Source organism: Lepus europaeus, chromosome X (genome assembly GCF_033115175.1).
Source record: "Lepus europaeus isolate LE1 chromosome X, mLepTim1.pri, whole genome shotgun sequence".
NCBI lineage: Eukaryota > Metazoa > Chordata > Mammalia > Lagomorpha > Leporidae > Lepus > Lepus europaeus.
The window spans coordinates 69,573,504-69,593,750 of NC_084850.1; the positions used below are offsets into that span (position 1 = coordinate 69,573,504).

At 37.1% G+C, this 20,247-nt stretch overlaps 1 protein-coding gene across 1 annotated transcript in view; it reads right to left on the reverse strand.

The window, feature by feature from the left end:
- The window catches only part of POF1B (POF1B actin binding protein), a 96,051-nt gene that overhangs the window by 26,327 nt on the left and 49,477 nt on the right, over positions 1-20,247 (reverse strand). Inside the window, exons 6-8 of the mRNA XM_062184042.1 lie at positions 15,176-15,306; positions 8,255-8,282; positions 7,073-7,147 (exon numbers count right to left, since the gene is read on the reverse strand). Coding sequence (XP_062040026.1) covers positions 7,073-7,147; positions 8,255-8,282; positions 15,176-15,306 — 234 coding nt within the window. The remainder of the gene's footprint in view (positions 1-7,072; positions 7,148-8,254; positions 8,283-15,175; positions 15,307-20,247) is intronic.

Here is a 20,247-nt window from a genome sequence, read left to right on the forward strand (position 1 = left end):
TTATCTTTTCATTCCAGCCAGGAGGCAAACCATCCACTTTGAGATTTCTTTGACCCCTGAGCTTAACAAAAAATGCCTCATCTTTTTCTGCACTACCACCTAGCCTGGTTATAAGCTAGAGGATGGAGAAGTTAGCTTAAGTGAGTTGTGAAAAGTGCCAGCCTCTCTACTGTGACTCCCTGTCTCAGAACTCTGCCTCCTAACTGGCCTCTTGCCTCTGTTTCCCTGCATGTGCTCCAATATGCATGAATTTTTTTTCCAGAGTGTCACAGGGTCCTGGGGTCTAGTGAGCCACCATGGTCCCTCTGTTATCACATCTGACTATTGCTGAGGCCTTTAATCCCCAGTGGAGGAGAGTTTTTATCAAGTAACCATTGCCCCTGGGGAAATTTTGTTATAATTTTCCCCGGGTGGGGGGGTTCTAGGCAAGAATAGCCTCTGATGAAATAGCAATGGGTAATCACTACTTGTTATAGGCCCAATAACCTCAGCTTTGCAGGGCCTCCAGTTTTTCTCCCTCTACCCTGCCTCTTTGTGGGCTCTTACAGGAACCCTCTTGTAGGTTGTTGTGCTTCATTCTGCCTCCTATCAGATTCACTTTAAGAATCTCTGGAGGAGTGCCCATCTGTTCTGATTGATGTCCTCTCTCATTAACCCTAACATAATGGTGAACAATCTCCAGTGCACTACTTGTCCCTGGCACATAGGCCCCTAGCCCACAGTCACCCTTGGGACCTGTATGGCAGCTGCTGAAACTTTTGTTACAGAGGCAGTCTGAAGCAGCTAACTGGTGACTAGGCATCACTTGCTGTAGACTCAAATTCCATTAGAATCTAAAAAGATGTCTTTGGTAAATAACAATCTCATGCATGAGAATTGGTTAAACTCTAACTGGACATTGGGTTTAAAGGAATTTCTCTCTTTTAAATCTAAGAAGATCACTGCCTTTAAAGTATTGCTTTGTAACTTGCCGAACTTGTTTTATAACCTGGTTTAACAGGTTTCTGATGAAATAGCAATGGGTAATCAGTGCTTGTTATAGTCCCCCTAAGGTGGATTTTACAATCTCTGGTTTAATGTCACTGATGTATAGCTAGAGTTTTATAAAAAGGAGTATAATTCCACGCAATTTTTATCTTAATTCAGATAAAGGTATGATATAACATCAGCATCTTCAGTCATGTAGGTGTAATCGCTAAATATAAATTGTATAAAGGCAAATGAGATAAATGTGTCTAAATGTAAACTTTGGTACTCTTAGCACCTTATATTCTATGGGAAAATTATTTGGGTTTGTTAACATATGTCTCCATAAATTGTCCACATGAAAATAGTTTAACATTACTTGAAAGTAACTAAGGTTGAAATTTGATGTGTTATCTTATTTAGAAAATGTTTTAATTTAGAAATTTTTACATAGAATTAGAACCTGATCCTGTTAAAGCAATGAAGTTTTTGCAGTGCATATATTTTAGTAAATATCTTGAAATAGTCTAAAAAATCTTAAAAAATTTCAGCATCTCCTTTTAATAGTTTTTGTTTAATTGGTGACTCTGTCAATTTTCTAGTCAGCCCCAGTAAGCTATTTTCTCTTCCTTAGTTCTGATTCTGTTAAAACTATTCCAAGTTATGGGATGATTCCATGTGCTAACTCTGACATTTAAGGTCTTATTTCCAATTCTTGGGATGACCAAAGAGACAGATTTTGTGTTTTGTTGAAGCAATCTATTGTGTTCTCTCTAATTTTTTAAAGACAGAGTTACAGAGAGAGGTAGAAACAGAGAGAGAGGTCTTCCATCCACTGGTTCACTCCCCAGATGACCGCAACGGCTGGAGCTGTGCCGATCCAAAGCCAGGAGCCAGGAGTCTCTTCTGGGTCTCCCACGTGGGTGCAGGGGCCCAAGGACTTGGGCCATCTTCTACTGCTATCCCAGGCAATAGCAGAGAGTTGGATGGGAAGAGGAGCAGCCGGGACTAAAACTGGCAACCATATGGGATGCCAGCGCTTCAGGCGAGGGCATTAACCCGCTGTGCCACAGCGCCAGCCTCTGTGTTCTCTTAATGTCTCTGTTAAGTTCTGATTGTTTAAAAACAGATGAGTTTTTGGCTGGCGCCATGGCTTAACAGGCTAATCCTCCGCCTTGTGGCACCGGCACACCAGGTTCTAGTCCCGGTTGGGGCGCTGGATTCTATCCCGGTTGCCCCTCTTCCAGGCCAGCTCTCTGCTATGGCCCGGGAAGGCAGTGGAGGATGGCCCAAGTCCTTGGGCCCTGCACCCGCATGGGAGACCAGGAGAAGCACCTGGATCCCGGCTTCGGATCAGCACAATGCGCCGGCCGCATTGGAGGGTGAACCAACGGCAAAAAGGAAGACCTTTCTCTCTGTCTCTCTCTCTCTCTCACTATCCACTCTGCCTGTCAAAAATTTAAAAAAAAATTTTTTAAAAACCAGATGAGTTTTAAGAGTTCTGGCTTGTTTAAGTGTACACTGATTCTAAAGTATTTGAATAATCACTTTGTGTAACAATGATCAAATTGGGTCTATATTATGTCACGATGTTAAGTGATCCTATTGCAACCAGATATTCCAAATTCTTTGAACTTTGATATTTCCAGTTGGGCCCTTGGAAATGTCAAAGGATATATCTCTCAACTTGTAGAGACACCAACTAATCAGGTACTTGGATTATATTAGAGGTACTGTCAAGATGTGAAGTGGTGCTAAATTTTAAGTTATGATAACATAAAATGCTACTGATACAAATGTCCAAAAGTTACAAAAGTCTAATGATCTCATTGTGTCATCAGGCATGATTATTAATGAGAAAGGCCCAAAAGCTTAAAAAGGATAAATGTTTTACAAAATCCTACAGGGTGCTTTCAAGAAATAATGTGTGGAATAAGCAAGTCCCTTTTCTTGTTGGTTAATGAGTTTATAATTTTAAACATGGCTATTTGAATTTTTGTCATCCACAGTTTTGTATCCTCCAAACACTAAAAATTAGATTTACTGTTCATGGAAGTAAAAACATTGTTGTTTTTGTGTTTAAATGTTTCCTCTTTTAGGTTTCAAAGGACTCCTTTTCCCTGACTTCTATTGTATCCAATAATTTGGGGCAGTTATGTAAGCAGATAAAGTCAATAATGGACTTCAGGTTCCAACTGAGAAAGAGTATGGTTAATTCAGGTTACTAAAAGCAGGAAATAATTCTAATTGATTGATGATAATTTAAAAAAGACAGCTAATGATATTAAGAAGCTATTACTGAAACGGCTTTATTCTAATTAGGATGTCATGTTATATGTATTTATTAAAAGCTCTGTCTTAATTGGATTATAGATAAAAGATTGCTCATAAATTTAAACTGCTAAATTAATCGAAGATATGTTTTTTGTTCATGTGACCTAAATTTCTGTACCAGATGTTTTAAATTTGTTGGTAGAAAGAAACTAAAAATGTTTAAGTCATTTATATGTCTGTACTTAGGTTTTCTGGTCAAACCAGTCACACTTGTGTTAGATATTTAAGCAATGTTTCCAAAATACATGTACTCTTGTCTTGAAATTTATGGAAGACATTGGACCTTTTGGTAAATGTTTTCATAGTTGTTATTTAACAGTTAAAATTGTTTGCTAAGTTTCATTGATATTAAGTTATTGACAGTAAACGACCTGGGAAAAATGACTTGTTCCTTCATTTCTCTATTCAAGATGGCAAACTGATATTGTTCTGAAGGTCTCTCCAGGATGTACAGTTTGAACTTTAGACCTTATAAAAGGAATGGCTAACATTTTTCTGTAATAATAACATAGCCAAAATGAGAACTTAAATTGTGATTTCACAGCTAGATTTACTTTGCTTAGGCACAGTAAACAGGCAAACCCTTCCCTTTAATCCAAATGAAGGAAGAGAAAGTTTTACTAATAACTTCAAAATTTATAGACAGGTTGCATAAGGTTGTCTGCATGTTTGATGTTAAAGCGAGGACACAGCTTTCCTCACGGGCACTGTCTACCTCACAGAAAAACCACTATCAGAATATCCCTACGACTATAGATTTCTAGTTTAGGCCACCAAAGATTAGAGATGGGACTGAGCACCCTCTTGCATCCTCTGAAAGGTTTCCTCTGGTCTGCCTCAACAGAAACCAGGAGGAAGAGGAGCAAGCTAGGCAGCAGTCACAATGTAAAGATAGTTGGCAGGGCAATTAATGGATGCCTTACACAGTGATCTGCCATTAAGGAGACACATCAGGCCAGTCCACTGCAGATGGCATTGGGTTTCAATGTGGAAAGCCAGGGCTTCAGATGGACATGGAAGTCAGCTTTTGAAGAGCCCTGGCAGCTTTGCTGGCCAAGAGCTGGGTCACTGGAAGTAGAACTGCCCTAGGGGTTGAGCGACTCCTCTGTCAGAGCCGCAGACCCCCTGTTGACTTTATGCTGAAAAAGCCCTTCACTCGGTCTAGCTTTCAAAGTAACCACCACTGTGGAGGGGATGGCCAAACAAGGTCAGCAACATTGCAGGCAGAACTGGAAACTTCTATTCAGGCCAGCTCTCCTCCCAGACCAGCTAGGTAATGGAAATCAACAGGGTGCCTTCCCTAAGGAGGTTCACACGTTTTTTATGATGTCTCTTCCAGTACCTCATGTGAAGAGATAGATAGGTCTGGGTCTCATACCTGGCCAGGCCTTAAAACCCACCTGATTATTATCAGACCCCTTCTGTCAGTTTCTATTTGCCTCTCAATGGGAAAACCTGCTCATAGTTTAGATAGCTCCTTTCTTAGGTCCTCTAATAATGACTCTGTCCTTTGTTTTAGACCCTGGGAGTTTAAACTGGTTGTTTCATTTTCTTCAGCCTTGAAACAGTGAAATTCGAGGTGGCCATGCACATGAAATCTCAGATGGAAGCAGTTTCTGCAAGCTGGCACTGTGTCCCCCTCAAGAAGCCACCTCCTGCTGAGAAGCCACTTCATGCTGGAACCCTATCTTGACTGCTGTTTCCAACAACACCCCTTTTAGCATGAAGCAGCCAGAGCAGTCATCGTCCAGTTCCCCTAACAGAAGTTAGGGTCCATTCTTCTGGGGGGGGGCGGGGAGATGTGAGGAGTCCGATTGGGTTAACAGGCAGTCAGGGTGGTCCCAGTGGAAATTTGCAGTGCAGAGTGCTTGCTTTCCCCAAGGACTTTCTTCAGCAAGATTAAAACTGCCTGCCTACTCCTTGAAAGCTTCCAACCTTATGAGAATAGCAAGGGAGTGGTGATTCCTTCTGAGCTCCCAGTTTATCGTAAAGTAAATTAGGTACCCTACCCTTCTGATGGCTCTTTGTTTTATGATGAGCAAGCCAGACAGGAAAAAGGATTGCAAATCATATCTTTTGATGGGTTTTTCCCCACCTTGTAACTGAATGCCAAGCTGATAAGTTTTTTCTTCCCCAAAACTGCTTAAAAACCCCAGTACCATGGACCCCTTCAGGGTTTTTTCCTCTCTTGGAAGCCCCCCTCCTTGCCACTCCGGCTGGAGGTCTCTGACTCTAATAAATCTTGCTTTTAAGTAAAAACAAACAAAAAATAAGTTATCACAAATCACCCAAAACAAAAAATAATTTGAATGGTTCTTTAACTATTGAAGAGTTGAATTTAGAATTTTTGAAAATTCAAATAAAACAAATCTACAGGCTCATATTTTCACTGGGTAATTCTATCAAATATCTAAAGAAAAATTAATGTCAAATCTATAGTCTCTTCCAGAAAACAGAAAAGGAATAAACACTCCCCAAATCATTTTATGAGGGTAGAGTTATCCTGTTACAAATACCAAAGAGAATTAAAAGAGAAAACAATAAATCGACATCTCTCATGAACTTAGATGCCAAAATTCTTAGAGTTTTCCAAAGAAATAAGCCTAAAATGCATTTTGCATGTATATCACCACCAGGAATAATATTAAGGATGCATCCCAGATTCAGGTTCTAAAGAGCACGTGTGTTCCCGCACACCATCATCTCTTTATAATACAGACTCTGTACCTCTAAAAATAATATTCCATTTAAGTTTTACAAATATGACACCACAATCGATATGATCAACTCAGCTTGCAAACCAAATATCACACTTAGAAATTGACCTCAGCACACAAAACTTTTAGAATACTTTCTTGCAAATCTTCCATCTACTGCTTTACTTTCCAAATGACTGCAACCCCACCAGAAGCCAGGAGCCTGGAACTCCATCTGGGTGTCCCATGTGGGTGGCAGGGGCCCAAGTACTTGGGTCATTTTTGGCTGCCTTCCTAGGCACACTAGCAAGGAGCTGGATTGGAAGCAAAAAAGCTGGGACTGACTCCAACTGGTGCTTTGATATGGGATTCTGGCTTTGCAGGACTGGCTTAACCTGCTGTACCCCAACACCAGCCCCAATACCTGTAATAGTTTTCATCCTTAGCATCTGTCTTGCTCCATTATCTCACCTCATCACAGGGGAATTTACTGCCCTGGTGATCTCTAGCTTCTACTGGAGAAAAACACACTCTCTTTTCCCTCTCAATCTAGTGGTGGCATGGAGTGGAGAATAGATGGAGAAGAGGGAGTGCAATGACTATGAGTTAGTCAGATTGTAGTAAAGCATTGAGGAGCGACAGTGGAGGTTAATCTTTCTAGAATGCTATCTTGAATGTTAGTCATTCAATAGGAGTCTTCTATGGTCTGACTAAACTCTAATGAATCCTTGTCTAATCAAAGTATAATCAATTCTTTTTTTTAAACTTTTATTTAGTAAATATAAATTTCCAAAGTACAGTTTATGGATTACAATGGCTTCCCCCCCAATAACTTCCCTCCCACCTGCACCCCTCCCATCTCCTGCTCCCTCTCCCATTCCATTCACATCGAGATTCATTTTCAATTATCTTTACATACAGAAGATCGATTTAGTATATATTAAGTAAAGATTTCATCAATTCTAATGAAACAGGATGCTTTTTTTGGTGGGGGAGGTTTGTTCTTAATTAAAGGAGTCATACTAGGGAGCAGTTGTTAATGTTTATCTCACAACCCATTCCTGACCCCATCTTACCTGAAGAATATAGCGAATTTGTTGTTTTGTAAATTCTGACAATCCTTTAGGAATCAACGACTCAATATCTTCTGACTGTAAGAAAAGAGAGGCTTATTAATTGAACATGCTGATATTTTAGTCTTAGGATCAGCAGTCTACACACTTTTGTGTAACAAGAGATATTTTTAGGGATTTTAAAAGATTAGTTCACTTTATGTAGAATAGTTTCTATGAACACCAGGTCTACATTTTTTAGTTTTTAATTTTGAAATATCAATTATATTATATACATCATGGAAAGAAACCTGAATTCCAAGTATTTTAGTGAAAGGTTTTGGGCAACCATTAAATGTTCTATTTTTAATTTTCAATCATTTAAAAACAAGATGGTTTATTAAATTCTTTTAAATATTTTATTCAGTATATCTTTCGACAATAGGAATTTTGTTGGGTGATAGATACATCTTAGAGGCTGCTTTTTAAATAATGAGAATGTTGGGAAATAAAGAAGTTAAATGGCTTATTGAAGATTTACACAGAGCTTTGGTGACTTTTGACAGATTATAATGTTGCCACAGCAACACTGAGAAGCTTGGACTAATTTTAAGTGAGAAGCTGAATTGAAGTGCTTCTTAAAGGCAATTTAGGACTTACTGAACTATAATTAATACAGTATACCAATACACTGGAAATAAAGATAAAAATTAGCACCAAAGATGTAATTGTGCTTTTTACTGCATTGAAATCCGTTCTTTCTCTATTTGATTACATGTTCCATTAAAACAATTATTAACAAAATGTGCATATGTAATATAATTTATATTTGAAATGCTTGAAAATTTTTATTTCAAGTTGCTGACTGGCACAATACATAAATGATTTGAGTCATATTTACTTAATTATGTAGATTTCCATTTTTCTAAAATGTGGACTCTGGTTAGTCAAATTTTAAATGTTCCAGAAAACAAAGGCAAATTAAATCATAGAATAACAGCTGATAAAACTGTTTTGTGAATTTTTGCCACTTTTATAGCCATTACAAAGATGTGATATATAATTTTAAAAGTAAATTGATCATTATTTCTTTCTCTAAACTGTGTTTCTAGTAATAAAGCACCAACTAAAATAATATTATTAGTGCAAATATCAGAATATATTTTGTCATCTATATATTTGATTTTCAACTGTTTTCGCACATACCTCATCTGTAGATTCAATGTCCTGCTTGCTGCAAGAATAAAAAGACAGACAAACTTAGGAAATGTCTTCCTTGGTCATATATAAATACTAGTGTTCTATTAATTTTATATTAATTTTGATATGTCATAATAGCACTGATTCAATTTGTAATCAAATAAATATTTGTAACTAAAATAGGATTTTTGGCTAGTTTGACTAAACTAATTTCCCTGGATCTATTTAAAATGAACATCTAAATGATAAAACAATAGAATAAGCAAAATTGATTAGTGCTATGCATTTGCACCAGTCCATTTGTGGCTAGATGTAGAAGTCCTTCATGCTTGGCAATAAATGCTACCTGGGTGAATAAATAACAATGATAGTTTTTTCTATATATTTCTATCTTTCCTACTTCTTGTATTGTTCCTTTTCAGTGCTGATTCTAGTTCAAGTTCTTCATACCCTTTATCAAAATAAAAACCTGGAAGACTGAGTAGCACATTCAGTCTATACAAGAATATATGTAGCAGTGATGAGGCTTGAAAGGCATTTGAATCTACATAAGAACAAACCTCTAAGCAAAAAAATAAAAATCCCAGCGAGATAATAGAATTCTCAGCATAAAAAGGAGGGTATAACCATGGAGATTGAAAAACCCTTTGCGGAGCCATGTTAGATAAGCAGAGCTGCAGAACAGTAAGTTCTGTACACAGTAAGTGGTACACCTGACTGACACTTTCTCCCCTAGAAATAGTGAAAATTGGAATGGATCCAGTTCTAGTGTTGTTATGGGCAACATGCCAGTCTCTATATTTGCCTACTTGCTCCCTCTGCACATGGGGGAAGAATTTGGCCCAAAATACATATGCTGAACACACTTCTCAAACAAAAACACAAGTACACATGTTCTGACAGCAAGTCAGAATATTTTAAAATAAGATAGTGTTAGCATGTTAGTGCCTATCTTTACCTTTTTAGTAATTGCTTATGAGTAATACATTGCTTACAGACATATGGGAGTCACTCACTGTGCAAAACTTGTATACATTTATAAAAATGTAAAAGCTAAGGTGGAAAAATATCTGAAGATTTCATTTCCTAAGGCATGACTACATATGTGCAATTGTCTGCATACATGTATTTGGTATTTCCTGTGTTGCTCAAAATAGAAATTGTGGGAAGGCTCTAGCAAAAACTGAAATAACTTCTAGTATATATGTTGTATTAAAGTTAACTGCATGTATGTATTCAAAATTAAAGGAACTTAAAAACATGAATCACAATACAGTTTTAGTTGCCTTGAATTACTGTTAACTGGAATTGTGGTAGTATTAATAGACTTTTTGTGTTTAAAATGATAGTAATTCTGGGGCTGGAGCTGTGGCATAGTGGGTAAAGCAACTGCCTGCAGTGCTGGCGTCCTATATGGGTGCTGGTTTGTGTCCCAGCTGCTCTACTTCTGATCTAGCTCCCTGCTAATACACCTGGGAAAGCAGTAGAAGATAGCCCAAGTGCTTAGGCTCCTGCAACCATACGGGAGACCCAGAAGAAGCTCCTGGCTCTTGACCCAGCCCTGGCCTTTGTGGCCATTTGGGGAGTGAACCAGCAGATGAAAGTCTCTCTCTCTCTCACTCTCTCTCTCTCTCTGCCCCCCACTCCGTAACTCTACCTTTCAAATAAATAAATAAATCTTAAAAAATAGTAATTCTTCCAATTCCAATGCCAACCAAGTGTCCCTAGTCACATCTTTCTATAAACAAGACAAGACAAACAGAACAAAAACCAATCAATGGCACTTAATATTGGAGTTTTAAAAAGCAAGCAGAATGATTTAATGAGATAATATTCTTTAATTCTTATCCTGAAGCCCACATATTCTGAAGTGCATTTTGGATGGAGAAGAAAAATGATGCAAAAGGTGGCGGGAGGAAGGAGAGAGGGAAAAGGAAACAAAAACAGCACATCAGAAGGTTAGTGTGGATTTAGCAGTGGGGATGGTGGCTAGAATTTCACCGGGCATAAAAAGAAACAGAGTAACACTCGGTATATACCGTCTTACCTTATAGAAAAAGGAATGGAATGAAGAAAAAAGGAGTAAAAAAAAGTAAGAAGAGAAACTGACAGCCTTTTGATAAACTCTTTAGCACCAAAATTTCATGAGACCTTAATCATTGTGAAGTGTTTACTAATGTGGAGACAGAAGTTTTCAGTTTATCTTTTGATGATTTTAGCTATTCTAGGAGTCAAAGTCAAGGATCTTCAGTGCTTAATTATACATTTAGGTCACCTATATGTTTTATTAAAACCCCTCAATGAGAGGAAGTTATTTTGAAGCCTTGAGGAAGATCATTATGAAACAATTTAACTCTCCTTGCTCAGTTTCTTTACTTCCAAATAATACAAAACTATAAATGCAGAATATATTTTAATTTCCTTCAATAAAAATTCATTGAATAGTTATTTTGCCAAGGCCATGTAATCTGAACTCACACTGGGCAATGCAAAATATGTATACTGTCTTTTTTTCAAAGATTTTATTTTATTTTATTTTTTGAAAGACAGAGGTAGAGAGAGAGGTAGAGATAGAGACAGGTCTTCCATCCGCTGGTTCACTCCCCAAATGGCTGCACATTTTGGAGCTGAGCCAGGAGCTTCGTCCTGGTCCCCTACATGGGTGCAGCAGCCTAAGGACTTAGCCATCCTCTGCTGCTTTCCCAGGCGCATTAACATGGAGCTGGATTGGAAGTGGAACAGCTGGGACTAGAATGGGTGGCCCTATGGAACGCCGGCGCTGCAGTCCAGGGCTCTAACCTGCTGCACCAGAATGCCTGCCCCAATACTGTCTTATCTTGCACTTTATACAAGTGTAATTGTTCCAAGGCAAGATTTGAACAATGTAAAATCAGTCTAAATCCTGTCCTTTTCAAATTTAATGATTAAAATAATTGATAATTCCCTCAATTTATCTATAATATCTCAAGCTGCCTGACATTACACATGTAGTACTCCTACTAAGAGAACAGGTAATTTGCCCAGGGAAAACAAGTACAAACTGTGAGTCCTTGACTCAGGTTTTTTCATTTCTATAACCTGAGGTTAATGGTTCCAAACATGAGGCCCATTGCTGAGCCTAACCCGTGAAGTTCTGATTCTATAGTTCTATTTCCAAGTTCTTACATGATCCTGACACTGCTTATAAGTAAATGTCTAATTCTTATTGCTTATAACAAATATAGGGGATAAATATTACTATAATCCCTACTTTACAGATGAAGAAATTGAGGGACAGAGAAGTTAAACAAGTTGCCTAATGTTAAACTTCTAGTACTTAACAAAAACTGATACATGGACCCAGTGTATAAATTCTGAATCTAGAATCAGAGTACTAAAGACTATGTCTGTATATACAACTTAAGTTTAAAATGCAATACTTAGGGGCCGGTGCTGTGGCAACATGAGTTAACGCCCTGGCCTGCAGTGCCGACATCCCATATGGGCACCGGTTTGAGACCTGGTTGCTCCACTTCCAATCTAGCTCTCTGCTTTGGCCTGGGAAAGCAGTAGAAGATGGCCAAATCCTTGGGCCCCTGCACCCCCATAGGAGACCCTGAAGAAGCTCCTGGCTCCTGGCTTTGGATTGCGTAGCTCTAGCCATTTGGGGCGTGAGTGAACCCTCAGATGGAAGGCCTCTCTCTCTCTCTCTGCCTCTTCTTTGTGTAACTCTTTCAAATAAATAAATAAATCTTTAAAAATCAATCAATCAATAAAATTTGATATTTAGATAGAAATATTCATAGGGCATTATTAATGCCCAGAAAAGGAACTCCTAGACCAAACTGAAGACTACAAAAGACTATAGTTTAAAATGAGTCATAGTTTATAGGTAAAACAGTATTGAAAAATGTTTGAATCTATCTCAAGCACTTAGAAGCTATGTGACCTAAATTTAATAACTTACTCTCAGTGGATCTCCACCTGAAATTTTGTAGGGTTATCAATAAGAACATAACATAGTTCTTGGCACATAGTGGACACTCAATAAACATTTGACTACAGAGTGTTAGGAGAAAAATTATAAGATAGGAAAGTTGTTCAAAGAAATGAATGTGTGAAATGGTTGCTTGAATAATCAGTAGTGGGAGAAGCCACTGAAAAGGACAAACCAGTGAGGATAAAATGATAAAATGAGCGTGAGGGTTTGGCCTAGTGTTTAGGTTGCTGATTTCAATGCCTGTATTCTATATCAGAGTGTCTGGGTTTAATCCCTGGATCCAGCTCCTGATTCACGCTTCATGTTAATGCATACTCTGGGAGGGAGCAGATGATGTTTCAATTTGTTGAGTCCCTATCATCCTCATGGGAGATGTGGAATGAGTTCCTAGCTCCTGGTTTTGGTCTGGCCCAGCCCAGCTGTTGTGAGCATTTGGGGAGTGACTCAGCAGATGAGCCCTAGCTCCCTCTCTCTTTTCCTCCCTTACTCCCTCCCCTCTCCCAACAACTTTTTTAAAAAATCAGGAGGGCCTTTCTCAAGAAAAAAAGATGGAAATCCTACATTTATAATGCTACCAAAAAAGCTGTGCTTTTCTCTAACAGTGATCAACTGCATGGGTATAGAAGAAGACATATTCTGCAAATATTTACTGAGCACCACACTAAACAAGTCACCAAACTAAGCACTACAAATACAAAGGTAAATAAAACATCCCTCCTGGAACTCTCCTAGTTCTAGGGATAATGAATATAGGATGGAGGATGTGTTAGTAGACAGAGACAGTAAGTAAGGCAGAAAGCCAGTTGACACAGAATTGGAATTTTGTGATAAGGGGGAACAGTTAGATAGGGAGGCAAAGCAATTGATGGTGATGATGATAGAATGCAATCATGAGTATGAAAGTAACAAAAATCAAGAGAAATAAAACCAATAAATGGAGAAAAATGGGGTAGACAGTAGGTTAAAGAGATAATTTACTGCAGGCACTACATATATTATTGCCATGGAAAAGTGTATGTTATATATTTTTGAGTGAAAATGTATATAAAATAGTATAAATCCATATGGTGTCCTATAATTTATATAAATTTATATAAACTTGCATATTAAAAACTAAGAAGTAAAAGAATCTACTTAGTGAAAATTATAGAACAATTCTCTCAATCTTTGCTCTATCTTCTGGATTTTTCTGCATTTGTAAAGTTTTCCTAGATTTTACCTGATAAATGATCTCATGTGCTGTGATTTGGGATATATCCTACAGAATCCATTTCATAACATAATATTCTCATTTATACATGAATTATTGATTGATTATTGATGTGCACATAATTAAATACATAATTATATACCATTATGCTATATAGCATATTTGCTAATTTATATTTTATATACTTTATACATAATATTATATACAAAGTTGATGTAAAAGGTTTTAGATAATATACAACAAATTAAATATACATGAAAAACTTTGGCCTTCATATGTTGAATATGCATCAGTATAAACAGTGTGTGTTGACAGAGAGACTATACCTTATAATAGTATTTTTTTTAATTTATTTTATTTTATTTTTTATTTTTGACAGGCAGAGTGGACAGTGAGAGAGAGAGAGAGACAGAGAGAAAGGTCTTCCTTTGCCGTTGGTTCACCCTCTAATGGCCGCCGCGGTAGCGCGCTGCGGTCGGCGCACCGCGCTGTTCCGAAGGCAGGAGCCAGGTGCTTCTCCTGGTCTCCCATGGGGTGCAGGGCCCAAGCACTTGGGCCATCCTCCACTGCACTCCCGGGCCACAGCAGAGAGCTGGCCTGGAAGAGGGGCGACCGGGACAGGATCGGTGCCCCAACCGGGACTAGAACCCGGTGTGCCGGCGCCGCAAGGAGGAGGATTAGCCTGTTGAGCCACGGCGCCGGCCGAGACTATACCTTATATCTTATGCCATGAAGTATCATGAGTTTCATATATATATATACATACATATATATATATATATATATATATGAAAGGCAGAGTGATAGGAAGAGAAAGAAAGAGAGAGGTCTTCCATCTGCTGGCATACTCCCCAAAATGGCTACAACAGCAGCCAGGGCTAGGTCAAGCCAAAACCAAGAGGCAGAAATTCTATCTAGGTCTCCCATGTGGGTGGCAGGGACCCAAGTACTTGAGTCATCACTGGATGATTTCCAGGGTGTGTTTTAGCAGGGAGCTGAATTGGAAGCAGAGGTAGGACTTGAAGTCAAGCACTACCATATGGGATGCTGGCATCTCAAGTGGTGGCTTAACTGTTGTTGCACTATAACTCTCCTCTTGCCATACGTTTTTTGAGCTCCTTACCCAAGAGGTTACTTTTGCAATCAAAGTACATTATAATAGAAGGTACACAGAATTGTTTAACTGATCATAAAAGTACTTAAGTGAACTTAGATGTTCATAAACTGTATTAACCCTTAAAATGAGACATTTGCTCAGATATGCTCATATATATTTTCCTATTACTCAATTAAACGTTCTAGAGTTTTGCTGGGAACCTAAAATTGCTCTTAAAAAAACCAGTTCAGGGCTGGCACTGTGGTGTAGCAGGTAAAGCTGCTGCCTGTGGCACCTGCATCCCATATGGGTGCTAGTTTAAGTACAGGCTGCTCCACTTCTGATCCAGCTCCCTGATAAAGCATCTGGGAAAGAAGTGGAAGATGGCCCAAGTGCTTGGGTCCCTGCACCCACATAAGAAACCTGGAAAAAACTCCTGGCTCCTGGCTTTGGATCTGCTCAGCTCTAGTTGTTGTGGCCATTTGGGAAATGAATCAGAGGATGGAAGATTCTCTCTCTCTGTCTGTAACTTTGCCTTTCAAATACATAAATAAATCTTTTAAAAAATAATAGTTTAAAAAAAAGAGTAGAATATTATAAAATACTTGATAGCTATAATAAGGTGAATAATACTTATAGTACCTTCCTCCAATTCTCTGCAAATGTTCTAACAAGCAGTGATACAGATCCGTATTCTTACGACTTAGATCAGCAAGCAACTCTCCAAAATATTTGGGGTCCAATTTCTCTGGGCCATCATCCTGAATTATCACCTGAAGCAAACATTAATCAAAATTATAATCAATATTACATTTTGCTAAAGTCACAGATTTTTTTGTTCTTTTAAGATATTCACTTTTTATTTATTTTTTTATTTTTCAACTTTTATTTAATAAATATAAATTTTCAAAGTACAACTTTTGGATTATAGCGGCTTTTGCCCGATAACCTCCCTCCCACCCACAACCATCCCATCTCCCACTCCCTCTCTCATCCCATTTTTCATCAAAATTCATTTTCAATTATCTTTATATACAGAAGATCAACTTAGTATATACTAAGTAAAGATTTCAACAGCTTGCACCAACACAGATATACAAAGTATAAAGTACTGTTTGAGCAGTAGTTTTAGCATTAATTCGCATAGTATAACACATTAAGGACAGAGATCCTACATGGGGAGTAAGTGCACAGAGTCACGGATATTTTGATGTGAAATGAAGAAAAGTAAAATAACCTTCTAAAGTTATATGAAACAAGTCACTAATGTTTCTTTGCATCTGAGGTATATATATTTTAATATGAGAGGGATTGAAAAGAAAATCACCACTGCAATAGCATCTTCAATTTTATTTTGTCCAACTGTTGACAAATTATTGAATACAACACTTGAATAACATATCAGAACTATTAAATGTTGGTACTTAAATAAAATAAGAAAAATAAATGAATCTGAATATCTGAATTCCCATGGTTACCACATGACTTACTCATCTGTCTCCTGCGGGAAAAGAATAATGTGAATTATTTAGTCATACTGATTATAGAAGAATTAATTTCTTTTGGGCTTGCATATCTCAGTGAACGCCAACTTGATTTAATAGTATATTTTAAAGTTGGATTAAATAAACCTACTCAATTCAATGTCTTTTTATGTATTTATTTTTGGACTTCCTTTGTTATTTGGATTGAACATCTAGTCAATTTGACAAGAGGACCAAGCTGAGGACCAAGTTTAGCAAATTCAGAGCTATTTGAAATTCTAGTAACAAGTTATTATGAATGTGTCTTAAGTAAGGTACATCTTATTAACTTCATATTCTTTGGTACTATTTTTTTCTAATATTGCTGACCGTTTTGCCTATAATCCCCAAAGTACACTGTCTGGAACATAACAACTTGGGTTTTATTTCATACAACCTCTTATTTTGCATGTAGAACCAAGAACCCTAAAACTACATTTATTTCTAAGTATACAGATGATAAAAGGTCTTCAAGTTTGACCACTGAAACTTCATACCTGTCTTCTGAATGCAGACCTTAAAAACACTTGTATGCTCTGACACACAGCAGTAAGGAAAAGTAAGCAAAGATAAGCTTTCATTTTTACATATTTCACATAAAATACAATTTACAAAATACAAAGTAAGATTCGAAATAAAATGTAGCATCAGCATTTTTTATTAAATAATGTATATTTATATATTTTTTAAAGTTTAGATGAATTCACCACAATTTCAGTTTCTTGTCCATGTATCTTTCGGAGTTGCTTTGTAGAGAAGGTAAATGATTACCTCATAAATAAAGTAAGATTTCCCATATGAACCATGAATAGATCGGCAAATCTATAAGTCAAGATTATCACACTGTACGTGTAAATGTCATAAAATTAACAAATAGTATATATTTGAGTATGTAGATGTAGATAATACATGAATATATATATTCATAGACCTATACATCCAATAAAAAATATCTAAATGCTTACATCAACAAAGTCATATTTTCTATTTCCCAACATTATGCCTGCCACAGCTGTAGATTTTGTTGTCCTGGGCATGCACCATGCTATTTTCGCCTCCAGGTCCTTACTCATGTTGTTTGCTGCCAAGAATATTGTTTCTCTTTCTTGTGCAGCTAAAGCTTACCCATCCTATGAAACCCATCTCAAGATTTATTACCTCCATGAAGACTATATTTATACCCATCAACAATCTAATTACATTTAGTTCTTTGAGCACAGTTATGTCGAATTCTTTTCATATTATTTTACAGATATATATCTTGTTCTCTCAATACACTCTCCCTACCACAAAAGAAATAATCAAGAGTAAATAATGAGTCATATTTTATCCAACAGCACCAGCACAATACTGATTGAACACTCTAATGCTGCCTTATAAGTGCCTGTTAAATTGAAAGAAGTCACCTACCGGATTAAAATTTGCCTGAAATTCCAGCTGATTCTGCAAGGAATTTTCTTGCAAATTTCTCTCTTTGCTTGGGTTTTTTTTTTTAATGTTTTTATTTATTTTATTTGAAAGTCAGAATTACAGAGACAGAGGGAGAGATAGAGATCTTCCATCTGCTGGTTTACTCCCCAAATGGCTGCCATGACCAGAGCTGGGCCAGGCCTGAGCCAGGAGCCGGAAGCATCATCTGGGTCTCCCATGTAGGTGCAGGGGCTAAGCACTTGGGCCATCTTCCACTGCTTTCCCAGGTACATTAGCAGGTAGCTGGACTGGAAGTGGAGCAGCCAGCACTCCAACCAGCACCCATATGAGATGCCGGCACTGCAGACAGCAGCTTAACCTGCTATGTCACAATGCTGGCCCCAGATTTTTTTCTTAAATTATCTAGTGAAGAGAAAGCCAAAAAGAGTGGAGGCAACACTACCTCAAGAATATCAGAGTGGTCCCTTGTACCTTTTTCCTAATTTGGGAGGAAGAGTTCAGTCTAGCTGCAACAGCTCATTGTAGAGTTTGAGGTTGATAGTTCATTTTGACCTACATTTCTGGATCTTGGTTATCAGCACATCATTGATAGGCCCTTTCAGAAAATGAAGGTCAAAATTAGGCAAGTTTTTATTCAGAAGAAATATAAATACTTAAATGTTGATTTCCAGTTCTATTCATGGTCCTTATGGATCACATATTTAGTCATCAAACTGGGAGTGGCCTATAAACATTGTTTCAAACAGGATTTCAAGAATCAATGTGGGTAAGAGGGAAATCTATGCATCATGTTTGTGTCACTGCACTGATCTTTAGGTTATTTCTATTGTTGTAGCTGGTCCCCGTTCTTCCTCATCTTTCCATGTGTATTCCTTCCAATACTGAAAATTTCCCAAGCAGAAGAGGACATCTGTGCAACCAACTATATTCAAGTGCTGAGTTTCTCTGCTAGAATTTTCAAACAACTAATCTGATATGTTTAGTATTTGCATAATTTTCTCATAGCTGATTATAATCTCCTCATAATGTTATGAAAATCATGTTTCTATCCCTTCTAGTTTGATTTGTTTGCCAGAGTAATTTCATAGTTGGAAGTAGTCTTAAAATATTTACTTCTTTTTGTTTTTTTGCACATTCTCCCATCATGGTACTGTGATTATGCTTCTGACATTGGTAGTCCTTTTAGGTGCACAACTCTTTACTCACATGAGTTTTTAGTGGCATTAATGAAACCTTTACTTATATGATTTATAGGTTATTTTTAAGCAACTAAATAATGAATCACAGAGGCCTGAACAAGGAATGATTTACATTAACATTTGCATATGTTCAAAGCTAGAAAGAGGTGTTAAAAGCTACCAAAGGGAAATGATTATACTTACTATGTGCCTGGCACTGTGCCATAAAGATTAGATGAGGCAGTGCTGTCTTATAATCACTATACTATATTGTCTTCTAAAATGACTTCTATTATTTATTCTTGGCTGCTTTGAAATTGCACTGTCCACAACTACATTATTTTGGAGGTTAGTTGGGCTAGAATTTGAAACAATAAGAATTTTTATTTTCCTAGTGTGAAACTATGCAAAATACACCTGAAGTTCATGTAATAAGTTTAATTGAGCTAGAGGAAAATTATGAGGATTAAAATTTTATAAAAAGGTTCTTTTGGTTAAAAAAGATGTCAAAGTAGAAAACTGGAAAACAAAATCCCACTCTTATGTGAATATGAGAATATTCTTTACTTAGTTTTCTATAGTCTGCAATTTAAAATAGCAGTTGAATAATAGTAAAAACCAAAACCAAATTGAGTTAAAAGTTTGGAGAGGAAACGACTGAGAGAAGTCAAATTCTCATTTATTGTCAAGTCTTTTACAGGATTAATACTCAAGAACAAGGTGAAAATTCATAATCACACACTGTAATGGGACCAGTTAGCAACATGTTCCACTACTAAATCTTAACTCCTTAAAGCTTTTTAATTTTATTGGAATTGTGTGTGGGCTTGTTTTAGTGCAGCTTTTAGAGTTAGTTCAAATCCAGGTCCTTTTTACCTTGAAAAATGGGGGCCATCATAAGAAAATATGAATGATTTGGTCCAGAATAATGTTAACCCTAATGGATGGATGTTTTCTCTGTATAACAATATTGAGTTGATAGGATACTGAAGTTATAGCTGAACCCAGTATCTACTCATCTGCCTCATGAATATAACCTGTCTCAAATGTCATCTTGGATAATGACTTTAGCTGTTCATATGTGAACAGGGCAAGAATACAGATTATGCTGAGAAACAGTTGTTCCCAGATATAAAAATGTGTTGTTTCTTCAAAAATTATTTGAAGTTCTTGAGCACACATCAATGAAGTACCCACAATCAGGTCCTATTTGACTATAATAATGGAGAATAAGTCCAATTCCTTATCTCTTATTGATGTAAACTGCTTCAGCATACTGAAGGCAAGGTGGTAATGTTTAGGTGTATAAGCAGGGGCTAATTAGTCGAAATTTTTCTGAAAATATATAGAAAGGAAACAATTTCTAAAGAGAAAAATTTCTAAAGTGGACTTTACCACTACTTTGGATGTTATCTTGGTTCCAACTTGGGGTTTTGTTTCATATTTGTGATCTATGAGATGCCAAGGAGTAGTAGGTAGACTTTTCATGCTAACCTCTGTATTATATATAAAGCTTCATTCTCAAAGGTGAAACTTTCGATAAATCATATTTACAAAGTGTGGTTGTAGTGATTATGGAGTC